Source organism: Fistularia commersonii, chromosome 9, assembly GCF_037954325.1.
Source record: "Fistularia commersonii isolate RoL2024-O1a breed Wild chromosome 9, RoL_Fcom_v1.0, whole genome shotgun sequence".
In the NCBI taxonomy this organism is placed as follows: domain Eukaryota; kingdom Metazoa; phylum Chordata; class Actinopteri; order Syngnathiformes; family Fistulariidae; genus Fistularia; species Fistularia commersonii.
The window spans coordinates 10,369,934-10,382,617 of NC_141292.1; the positions used below are offsets into that span (position 1 = coordinate 10,369,934).

The 12,684-nt window shown below is 45.2% G+C and overlaps 1 protein-coding gene across 6 annotated transcripts in view; it reads right to left on the reverse strand.

Moving 5' to 3' along the window:
* sardh (sarcosine dehydrogenase) overlaps positions 1-12,684 on the reverse strand; it is a 32,762-nt gene that overhangs the window by 16,898 nt on the left and 3,180 nt on the right. For 5 of the 6 annotated variants that reach the window (XR_015106603.1, XR_015106602.1, XM_086152419.1 and 2 more), the window contains exons 3-10: positions 11,784-11,920; positions 11,106-11,284; positions 9,669-9,848; positions 8,748-8,871; positions 8,538-8,638; positions 4,734-4,838; positions 2,147-2,276; positions 1,733-1,819 (exon numbers count right to left, since the gene is read on the reverse strand). Coding sequence is in view for 4 of the 6 variants with exons in the window: in XM_086152419.1 (XP_086008545.1) it covers positions 1,733-1,819; positions 2,147-2,276; positions 4,734-4,838; positions 8,538-8,638; positions 8,748-8,871; positions 9,669-9,848; positions 11,106-11,284; positions 11,784-11,920 (1,043 nt within the window). In the remaining 2 variants the exon portion in view is untranslated. The remainder of the gene's footprint in view (positions 1-1,732; positions 1,820-2,146; positions 2,277-4,733; positions 4,839-8,537; positions 8,639-8,747; positions 8,872-9,668; positions 9,849-11,105; positions 11,285-11,783; positions 11,921-12,684) is intronic. The other variant, XM_086152421.1, reaches the window with a different exon arrangement.

Consider the following 12,684-nt stretch of genomic DNA (forward strand, 5'->3'; position numbering starts at 1 on the left):
TCGCCAAGTGTTACAAATGACTAATAGTGTTAAGCCTTCTCCAATGAGGAGCTAAAATACAGAAATTGGGATCATCGCACTGCTTTCTGACAAGAATCAGGCAAGGTCTCCGAGGGGAGAAAAAGGAAAAAGAAGGTATATTACACGTCTCAATGTTTCCTGGAGCAGAGGCTGGAGGACAGCAGGGAGGCGTCCGATCCAGGCAGCGTGCAAAGGCCGCCAAAAACTGATTGAAACTGACGAGCGATTCCCGCTGGCAGCGAGAGGAGCCGCCAGGATTGTTGCGTCTGTGCATGATGTCACCGCTGCATATTATGTCATATCCCGCTTAGTACAAAGATTTGATTCGTCTGGTCAAAGAAGGCGAGGGGAGCGTTTCCATCGAACTTGACTGAAAGACTCAGCTTTGGATTGTTTACAATCTTTGAGTCACTGTTTCTGGTCAATGAAGCTGATACTCATTCTTTATGATCAAAAATTAAATCAGTGATTTGTGCTTTTTTTCAGCCTTGATGGTGAAAAGTTCAGGAATTTAAACATTGTAGGTATCAACACCAGCTGCCTGGCCCAGGAGAATGTCAGCTGGAAAAAAAAATGTATTTATATATTTTAAAAAAAAAGGGAAAAAAAATGTTTCAGTTGAACGGGTCACTTCATTCTCTAAAAATGACCGTGACCTTGAGGTTTCACATCCGAAAACAAATTGGAAAATCTTTGTGAGTTCCAATTTCCTTGCTCTTTATCACTGACGTGGGCGTCAAAAAGAAGTTTGCAAAACTCGACGACAGCATCCGCTGAAAACCCAGACACTAAAAGAAAAAGCTCGCTTTCCCCTGAGTGTTTGCTGGAGGAAAAAACTGTCCAGGTGCATAAACCAGGAGAAAACATCAATCTACAATAACGTTACAGTGATCACACCAGCATATTTTTTGTTTAATACATCACACACACAAACACACACACACACCCCCATTAAATGTCCACAATTATTTTACTATGATGGGAAAGAAAGAAGCAGGATTAATAATTCATCACTCAGACAGTCAGTTGCACTTCAGCGGTAAATGTTGATCTCAGTTGCATGTCCCTTAAGTAAAGCCAGCGGTCTTCCTTCCCCCCGGGTCAAAGGTCAAAGCCCCCGGCGCTACTTTTCAGACTCCAACTCCTCTGCGGCGAGATAAAAAAGCCTTCTCCTCGCCGGGCTGTTAGCGACAGTGATTACTTAACCCTTTTACGCCCCCTCTCTGGCTTCGGCTCCGACGCCGCACAGACACTCAACGTCCTCTCTGGATGTCAGAGGTGAGCGCGGCGCGTGGAATAATGGAGCCGTCTGGGTTTTGGGGTTTTGTTTTCTCTTTGCGCCGGAGCCGATCCGAGCTCCTCACCCGGTCAGGAGTTAAAACGCTCCGTTATTAATTACCGTCTTGAAAAGCCTGTCCGAGGATGAGGGATGGGCGGATCACACCGGAGTCAAAACAATCTTCTGAATGCCATCGTTTTTCTCTAAAAGGGAACAACTTTGACTCCTGCACCGTCTTCAGCTCTATTACTCTGCCCACACGTGTCGTCTGACACCTTTACAAAGCTGCATTAAATAAGCACATACCAAATGCAACCTGCAACCGTGCATCAATGCAACTGAGGGAGAAGAGGGTTAACGGTTTAATTTGGGATTCTATCAAATTCACCACTTTCTTTTCCTTCTTTCCTCTCCTGTCCACATAGCTCTTACCGGCACTGTTGAATCCGCAACCCAGGAAGAAACCGCGCACCTCAGGCGCTTCGCCCATCAGTGGCTTGTGGTCCGCCGTGAATGACTCTGAGAGCACAAACACACACACACACACACACACACACACACACACACACACACACGACTTTATATTTTCTACAATTTTGACTTTGGATGAAAAAGAGGAGACAGAAGTGGAAGAATTTCATTGTACTTTTGCTGGAAGGAAGATGGCAGCATGAGAAGATCATGTGACATAACAAGGTAAACAAAACAAATCTGCTATTTTTGAAACTCTATTCATTTATGCATTATTTTATCTTGTTTTATATTTTTTATTTATCCACATGGAAGAGTTTTACTACAACCTGTGTGTCTGTGTGTGTGTGTGTGTGTGTGTGTGTGTGCCATTACCTGGTCCACAGACTGTGGATTTTATCCCAGTCTGCTCCAGAACAGGAACTCTGTTGATGGCACCTTCAATATGTTGCATGAATACATCCCAGTCCAGGTCAAACAGGCTGAACGCAAACTTATCAGAAACCTGCAGACAAAAGATATAATAATAAATCCATCCATCTTCCACTCTTACCCGGAGTCGGGTCGCGAGGGCAGCAGCCGAACACTGAGGCCCAGACCTCCCTTTCCACATGGTCCGACTCCTCTGGGGGGATCCCGAGGCCTTCCCAGACCAGCCTGGAGACATAGTCTCTCCAGCGTGTCCTGGGTCTTCCCTGTGGTCTCCTTCCACATGCCCGGAATACCTCCCTTGGGAGGCGTCCAGGAGGCCCGAGGCGCCTCATCTGACTCCTCTCAATGTGGAGGAGCAGCAGCTCTACTCCGAGCTCCTCCCAGATGATCAAACTTCTCATCCTATTTCTAAGGGAGAGTCTGGCAACCCTTCGGCCAAACTCATTTCGGATGCTTGTATCCGCAAGTGGGAAGCTGTGGGAAGGCTTGTGAACATAGGTGAGAATGGGAACGTCGATTGATCATTAAACTGAGAGCTTTGCCTTCTGGCTCAGCTCCCTCTTCACCATGACAATCCGGTCATTGGACAATCCAGAGTCCGGATTACAGCAGACAATCTCCCGCTCCATCCTTCCCTCACTCGTGAACAAGACCCCAAGATACTTGATACTCCTCCACTTGGGACAGGACCTCTTCCCTGACCCGGATTGGGCATTCCACCCTTATAATAAGTGATAAATATACACTCGTTACCAGTCTAGTTTGGACAGGGTGAATGGAAACTTATCAGAAAGCTTATCAGAAAATTTTAATAATAAATCCTAAAACACAAACAAACAAACAAACAAAAGAAACCACTGGACTTGCCAGTCCAGTTATAACAGGCTCAACACAAATTTACCATACAAAAAATAAACGATGATGGTGATGATAATGATAAAAATAACAATAATAATAATAAATAAAAATAAATAATAATAAACTAATAAATCTATACAGCATGTTTATTATGTACACCCTGTTTAAAGACCATGAACAATAGTTGGGTCTGGTTGCCAAATAAAGAAAAAAGGATTATTGAAAGAAAGGGTTTTTCCGCCAGGATTTTTTAAAATGAGTTTGTGACCTAGCAACATTGCCAACAGCAGTGTCCAACAAAAATTACTGCATTATTACAGGAGTACTCCTAGCAGGTGGACATCCTTCTTCAAAACCTGCATCTTAAAAAATGAAGGTACTGCAGTCAGAACGACGACACAAACACCTGAGCCAGGTGACCCCAAGACGCCATCTTGAAAGGACCAATTGAAATTGAGACTGTTAACACCTCATTTTGTGTGTGTTGTTGACTTAGCAAACTTTTGTGAGAAATTAAACAAAACCCCTCCCACTGCTCCTTGTCCAGGTTCTAATTATTTCCACTCATCTGGATCATCCTCCACGTCACCTGAGCGCAGTCAAGGTGGCCTCACCTTAAAGTCCCCCCACAACGCATCCCCCCATCACCCCCACCTTGACTCGGAAGTGAAATCCAAAAACAAGAGTGCCTTTTCTCCGCATGCATAAATGATTCATTTGCGTATCCTTCCAGTGCTGCGACCATTCAGTCCACTTTTGGCACACACACACACACACATTTAACAGGTCGATGCGATGACTCCTCGGCACGGTGTCCTGCAACACACTGCTTTCACGATATCACAAGGTTTAGGAGACTGGGGGTGGGTGGGGTGGGGGTCACATAACTAAAATACCCAATCTTCAGCTCCACAGCTACTATATACTATACTACAAATATAAAGGAGTATATGTGTGATGTAGCTGCCCAGCCATGTAAAATAAAAATCTTCACAAACAGGAAGTAAGTGCAGGAAATGCCCATGGAGGTTGTGTTCAAGTTCCGTGTAAACTCACACACCCGTCGCCATCTGATTGTACTCAGATCACACTTTTACTCCACAAGAGTGTGAACAAGACCTCAAACGCTACACTGTCACCCTCCCTCAAGGGCCATCGGTCATCCACACTTGCTAGCGGTTCTCGATTCTCCCAAAATCACCAGCTAATTCTCCGTTTATCATATTGTGATCCCCAGGATTGACACAACAGGACTTTCGATTTCTTTGATTTAACTTGTTTTATCAGTGCGACACTGATTTTGTCCTGGTGGTAGAGATGAGGGCCTGGTGCAGCGGTTTGTCGCAAGGCTGGTTAAAAAAGCAAGTTCAGCGACATCAGTTCCCCTTATCTTTACTTCATTAAAAAGAAGTGTTCCCAAGCATCAGTGATACAATCTGGGAAGTAAATAAACCTGTAAAACAAAAAAAAAACCTTCAGTTGCAAGGACTGAGCCTTTGCACTTGAACCCAAGCAAACTTTCCGCAAAGGCAATTAAACACAGACCGGCGGAGAGAACGAGCTTACGGAGCTTCCTGACTCAACATTTGGATTATTGTCAGAGTTCCCGTCACAACCCGCACACAGCCTCGCTGCGAAGCGCTTTGGCAGATTCCAGACGGCGGCGGCTCACCTCATCCCAGAAGATGGGGTTGTGCTCGTATCCGCCCACGGACAGAGCGTCGCCTTGCAGGCGCAGGTACACCGATGCATCGTGGTCCCTGACGTTCGGCATGTTCTGGAGCAGAGCAAGAGCCAGAGGAAGAGTTGATTTTTTTACTCACATATAACCACAAAAATATATATAGATGTGCAACAGGACACTGTGACCGCCAACAAGCCGCATAGATTTTTTCTGGCATGGCATGAAATCAGTTGTTTCACAGCTGATGCGAGAAGGAAGTGCAGCGATGAAAAGAATCCATTTTCAAGGTCTGGGCTCAGTCACATTCACCAACACAATATACCAATATTGCTTTATTCTTCTTTTTGTTATCATTAATTTATACATCTGTTTAAATTGACTTATTTTAGGTGTCTATTTTCAATTTTATTTATGATTGCAGCCTTAGGGGTGCACAAGCCAGTGTCTCCCTGAGCTGGTCCCAAACCCGGATAAATGCAGAGGGCTGCGTTAGGAAGGGCATCTGGTGTAAAACTTAACAACAAACATTGGTACCGATGACCTACCGATGGAAACTGGGCAACTGTCGCTCAAAAAAGGAGAGGAGGGAGGCGTGTTCAGAAGCAGAGAGAAAAAAGGAAAGGAAAAGTCTGGGACTCAGAGTAGGGACTTTGAATATTGGGACGATGACAGAAAACGGAAGAGAGTTGGTTGAAATTATGCAAAAAAGGAAGGTGGATATACTGTGTGTCCAGGAGACCAGAAGCTAAGAGCAGGTTTTAAGTTGTACTATCATGGTACTGACAGGAAGAGAAACTGAGTAGGTGTTATCTTGAGGGAGGAATTTGTTAGGAATGTTCTGGAGGTGAAAAGAGTGTAAGATAGACTTATGAGCCTGAAACTGGAAATTGAAGGTGTGATGCTCAATGTTGTTAGTGGCTATGCCTCGCAGGTGGGATGTGAGTTTGAGAAGAAGGAGAAGTTCTGGGATGAGTTAGATGAAGTGATGCAGAATATCCCCAGAGATGAGAGAGTGGTGATTGGTGCAGACGTCACTGGGCATGCAGGTGAAGACAATAGAGGGGATCAAGAAGTGATGGGCTGATTTGGTATCCAGGATGGGAACGCGGAGGGACAGATGATAGTTGACGGCAAAAAGGATTGGAAATGGCTGTAGTGAACACTTTTTTTCAAGAAAAGACAGGAACAGAGGGTAACTAAGTAGTTGTAGGCGAGAGTGTAGCCAGACAGCATAGGGTGGTGGTTTGTAGGATGACTCTGGTGACAAGGAAGATCAAGAGGCAGAGCAGAGGAAAAGTGGTGGGAGCTGAAAAGGAAGGAGTCTTGTATGGTTTTCAGGGAGGAGTTGAGAAAGGCTCTGGGTGGTCAGGGAGAGCTTCCAGATAAGAGGACAACTACAACTAAAGTGATCAGGGAGACGGGCAGGAGAGTGTCATCTGGAGGGAAAGTAGATCAGGAGACTTAGTGGTGGGATGAAGTAAAGGAGTATATAAAGAGAAAGCGGTAAGCAAAGAAGTGGGATACTGAGAGAACTGAAGTTGACAGACAGGAAGATACAACGTAGGGTAAAGACAGAGGTAGCAAAGGCAAAACAAAGGGCGTACAATGACCTGTATGCTCGCTTGGACAGTAAGGGGGGTGTGAATGATCATACAGGTTGGCAAAACAGAGCGATAGAGATGGAAAGGATGTACAGCAAGTCTGGGTGATAAAGGAGAGGGAAATGTATTGACAAATGCAAGAAGAGTGATGGGAAGATGGAAAGAGTACTTTGAAGAGCTGATGAATTGGGTAGAAGGGAAGGGTAGAAGAGGTGACATTGTAGACCGCGACGTAGCAGAGATTAGTAAAAGTGAGGTGATGAAGGCATTGAAGAGGATGAAGAGTGGAAAAGCAGTTGGTCCTGATGATATCGCTTTTGAAGCACAGAAGTGCATAGGAGAGGCAGCGTAGAGTTTCATGCTAGATTATTCAGCACGATCTTAGAGAGTGAGAAGATGCCTGAGGAATGGAGAAGAAGTGTGGTGGTGCCCATTTTTAAAAATAAGGAGGATGTGCAGAATTGCAGTAACTATAGAGGGATAAAGTTGATGAGCCATACAATGAAGTTATGGGAAACAATAGTGGAAACTAGACTGAGAGCAGAAGTCAGCATTTGCGAACAGCAGTATGGCTTCATGCCTAGAAAGAGTACTACAGATGCAGTATTTGCTTTGAGAATGCGAATAGAGAAGTACAGAGAAGTACGGAGGGAGCTGCATTGTGTTTTTGTGGACCTAGAAAAAGAATACGACAGGGTGCAGAGAGAAGAACTCTGGCATTGTATGTAGTCTGGAATGGCAGAGAAGTATGTTAGAGTGGTGCAGGACATGTATGCTAGCTGAAAGAGAGTGGTGAGGTGTGCTGCAGGAGTCACAAAAAAGTTCAAGGGGGTTGGGGGACTCCAGGAATCTCCATGGACCATGATGTTTGCAGATGACATTGTGATCTGTAATGAGAGCAGGGAACAGGTTGAGGAAAATCTTGAGAGGTGGAGGTATGCGCTGGAAAGGAGCAGAATGAAGGTTAGTCGCAGCAAGACAGAATATATGTGTGGAAATGAGAGGAACATGGATAGAATGGTGAGGCAACAGGGAGTGGAAATCAAGAAGTTGGAGGATTTCAAGCACTTGGGGTCAACAGTCCAGAGCAACAGAGAGTGTGGAAAAGAGGATAAGAAACGGGTTCAATCTGGTTGGAATGGGTGGAGAGAAGAAAAGACAGGAGGCAGAGCAGGAGGTCGCTGAGATGACGATGTTGAGGTTCTCTTTGGGAGTGACCAGGATGGATAGGATCAGGAATGAGTCCATCGGAGGGACAGCACATGTTAGATGTTTTGGAGAGAAAGTCAGAGAAGCCAGACTGAGATGGTTCAGTCATGTACAGGGAGGGATAGAGAATATATTGGTAGACGGATGCTGGAATTGGAGCTGCCAGGCAGGAGGTCCTGAGGAAGACCAAAGAAAAGATTTACGGACGTAGTGAGAGAGGATATAAAGGTAGTTGGTGTGAGAGAGGAGGATACAGAGAATAGGGTTAGATGGAGAAGGTTGATTCGCTGTGGCGACCCCTGAAGGCAAAAGCCAAAATGAAAAGAACATTCTAAATTTAATTCATTAAGCATTCTTATTATTATGTCTATAGCATCCTGAGATACAAACATGATTTCCAATAAAAATGCCTGTGTTTGTAAAATTCAGCTATGTCCTTGAATACCACAGCTGCACCCCACATCACTTTTTTATTTGACTGAAAAATGAAGCCAGGCTTTTCACAGCAAATGTTTTGAATACTTTAGGACTTTTTTTTCCTTTCCAACATTTTGAGTAAATTCCATTTCTTGCAGACCTCTTGAGGTCAGACTTCCTCAAGGCAGCCGCTGCAGTCGCCCACCCACTGGCCGCCAGAGGGATCACATGCCACCCGTGCCGGACTTGTGAGGCTGGATGTTACCTACAGCTCTTTTTCACACTTTGCAAGAGACGCGTGAGATGCTTTCAAACATAGTAGAAATCATGTGACTTCAAACTACGGTGAGGACATTTTTTAGCCCCACCATCTAAACCTAAATCGCAGAATCTGCCATCACTTTCAGCATGAAGGCCACTTGAGATTTATGCGCTTGAGGGGAAAGAAATCCACAGATTCACCCGAGATGGGAAAATGATGTGAGATGGTCACAGTGCCCCCTGCTGGTCAAAGACACTCGACGCAGACGTTAGATAACTTCATTTCCAGGTACAAGTCGCTCACCTGAATGCCTTCGATTCTCTCCGTCACCACGTAGGCGTGATGCATGGCGACGAGCGGCACCTTCACCCCGGCCATCTCACCCAGCTTCGGGGCCCACACTCCTGCACACGCACGGACACACACAAACGGGATAAGCACACGCCTCCGCGACCAGCAAGCCGGCGGTGTGTCGCCGAGCCGAGAAGTATCAGGCACGTCGGCCCGACCCACCTGCACAGTTCACCACACATGCTGTCTCTATGTTCCCGTGGGGCGTCTCTACCGCCTTCACCCGCTTCACCCCGAGGTCATCCGTCCGGACCTGAATCCCACTGACGGGGCAGTTCTCCACCACCTGGTTCAAAGCACAGGGCCTGTTCAGTAACATTAAAGTATCCGGAGCAATCCATCAAGCAATAATATGCCTTGGTAAATAGCTTATTGCTAAAAATAAGAATGCAAATGAATAGCTGTTTACTTCCACAACAATGCATTTATAATTCATTCATTTATTATACAGCTCAGGGTCTTGGGGGAGCTGTAACCTATCCCCGTTGTCATTGGGTGAGAGGCGGAGTTCGCCCTGGACCGGTTGATCACAGAGCCATATATTGAGCCGTTCACACTTTCATTCACACATCTGGACAATTTTGGGTCTCCAATGAACCGACTACATGATTTTAGCCAGTGGGAGAAAATCAGAGGAGCCCCAAGCAGACCTGCAGAGGACATGCAAAGACTCCCGTCCAACCAGGGACCTTCTTGCGGTAAGGCAGAAGCACTAACCACCATGCTGCCAATTTAGAATTTGATGTATGCTTGAAAAGGGTTACAGTGGAAACAGAGAACTAAAGAAGACCTGTAATCTCTGCAAAAAAGGTTGCAGACCCACAAGAGAGGACTTGTCAAGGCCACAGTTAAAAAAAAAAACAAGCTGCAACTCCACAGAGGTGTCAGCTCACATGATAACCCCGACACGTCAGAGAGGGTTCGCTGCCGCGCTCATTGTAGTTTAAGGTTTAGAAGAGAATATATGCAAAGTATTCCACAGGAGATTTTTTTGCACTTTTTTGTGCTCTTGCTCTTCTTGCAGAACATCTGGCAAGTCTTTCAGTTTTTTTCCCTGCCGTTTCACCGCCGGCATGAGTGTACCGTGGCTCCTCTGGCTGAAGCGGCCCTGGTCAGGGTGGTGCAGGTCCCCGCCGGATCCATGGTTCCGTCCTTGGGCACGTAAAGCGTCCCGTACAGATCGTCCACGTTCATCAGAGGGTACAGGTCCTTGGTCTCGGCCGGGGACAGGACGTGGGACTCGATGCCATAAACTTTGCCAAGCTGGGAAAAAGAAGGAGAGTGTTTCTAAGCGACGATCGCCTCGGTTTGTGAATCCCTCGGAGGCACTGTGAAGATTTGGAGCTGCATTTTTTGAATCAGTCAAGATAATTTTATGATAAAAACCATGCTGAAGGTAATTATTACCCTCTTTTTATCTCAGTATGTGGAAAGAAAAGGCAGGACTCAGTTGGGGGAAGGGGGCACTTTGATATTCCAATGCGCACAAAGGTTAACTAACCTAAAAGATATCGTTTCCAGGTGTTGTGTAACAAACAACCAGGGGGGTTAGTTGGGTGTTTTTACATGGGTGGCCTCTAGTTTAAGATGAGCTATGAAAATAAGAAATAGAACATGAGGAAATAAAACTATGCAAGCAACCGTGGAACAGAAGTGTTTACAAATATAGAGATACAGAGGAAATACAATGATTGGAATAGAAAAATGTATTTGAGACTTAACTAATACTGTAAGAAAAAAATTACAATACATAATAACAGATAATGTAACAAAATCCAGTGGTTTTATTAAGTGTATTTAACTTGAATATCAGACGCAAATGCCGGTGGCAGAGCAGGTTGAGGGAGTTTTTCATTTCCTGCTCTATTGCTTAACCTATTGCCAAAACACTTAACGTTTCAATGAATTGCTATATTTAACTTTCACACAATGCTACATTTTATTACCAAAACTCATTTAGTAACAGAGTGAATGTCGGTCCTCTTTTCTAAAAAAAATAATCAAGCATCCCTGAACGGCTTTGACTGAGTCTTCCGATGCCTCATCCGATGGCATTCCTGCCGTCTGCTGCACCAAATCCGTCCATGTGTTGTGCCTTCTCACACATAACGCTCTCCATCACGATATCACACCACCAGCAACAACTTCTTTATCTCCTCACAGATAAGTTGACAACACGCACAACTCACTCCTGTTTTTCAATGATTTTACCGAGTGGCTGTTTTTCAACGCCGCTTCACGGATCGCACTGCCCACGTCCGGGTCAAATGCTTGTCCCACTTGTTGTGATTCATGACACAGATCACAGAGCACAAAACCAACAGAGTGACGGCTCGTCTCTCGGAAAATCCACAAGTTAATGCTTGATAAGTCAAGGTTCCACAATAGAGAGGAATGTAATTCTATGCATTTGCTCTCAGTAGAAGTGATGCGACGCATGAAGGTGCGTTCCGAATGGTGGTCAAAGACCTCAGAGGACGCCGTTCCCTTTTTCATGACGGTCAAACTGTTGCTGCTCACCGACATGAGGCGTTTGTACTCATCCAGCCGCTGCTTGTTGGAGGCGATGAAGAGCCCCCCGTTCTGGATCCAGCCGGTGTGGAGGCCCGTTTCCTCCTCCAGATCCTTGCTGATGACGTTCCTGGTGTGAGCCAGGAGCTCCACCTCCACGTCGCTGGGACGGAGCTGCCACAGGAGGCCTGCGGAAAACGCATGTGTTAGCACGGGCTCAGATGCTGTCACACGAGAAGACGTGCACATATACACACACGTAGAACTAATCGGTACATATTAACACACACTTACACACAATTTAAGACTGGGTGGATGTGTAACTCAACTGGGATTCCTGATGCACTTCCATACTCATTATTTTGGGGGCGGGGCTAAAAAAAGTTAGTAGAACCCTTAGATGAGTCAACCAATGAGATGACCTGATAAAGATCGTCGCGGTGTGTGATTCTGTCCGCGCCCACATCGAACCAGACGCCAGAATCGGCTCGCGTTTAACAAAATGTAACAATCCTGGCGAGTTCCCCGGCCAATTTCGATAAGCTCCACTTCTAACTTACATCGCGGTGCCACCATTGTGGTTCCTCTATCTTTAATGTCCCTTTATTTGTTGTTCTGGCAGATGAAAAGGGATAAAATTCACATTTCAAAAGCAAACATTTGACTCCCTGGGTACCCTTTGATTACCTGCCGTGTGCCAGGTGGTGCCAGCGGTCAGCCTGTCCCTCTCCAACAGGACCACGTTGGTTATCCCCATTTTGGCCAGGTGGTAGACGGTCTGGCAGCCAAGGCTGCCGCCCCCGATCACCACCACCTCAGCTGATCTGGGGCACGCAGGCAGACGGGCGACGGTCAAGGCAGATATACAGGCCATTTCCCTCCCTCCATCTGCACCTCACACATTATATGCATTATACATTATATAAATATAATGTGTACACATCATTTATATTATACACATTATGTACATCATATTACATGGGTCTTTCCTACTTCCATTCTTTGGCCTTCACTGGATATGAAGTGTAACTATTTAGGATTTACTATAATTATATTTTAAAATGTCCTCATTCTGGCACCATTACAGGCACATTCTATTCTATTTGAATTTTATATTTCTTTTTTAACATGTAGAGTGTTTCTTTCACACTTCTCTGTCTAATCTGTTTAGTAGTTAGTGCCTTGTGTTCTGCCTTCATTATGGCATGTTATGCTTCTGCTGCTGCCCTTATCTTTCTCAGTTTGGGGATCAATATAGTACATTCCTTTTCTTCCATTTATCTATCTATTTATCTTGATATTGTTGGGCTGCTGAGACAAACAAATTTCCCCTATGGGGATCAATAAAGTATTATCTCATCTTATTCATCTATCTACCTATAGCACATCCTGCTAATACTGTTTTACACTCCCGTGCACCGTTAACATCTGTCTGCAACCGTATGTTTATTATTTATACATGTATTTATTTCTCACTACCAAACTGACATCACTGTGTTCGGCAAAATGAGAATTTCATTGCACAGGTAAACACGTTTCCAGACTGTGCATACACGAATAAACACATTGAATCTTGAATCAATTAGTG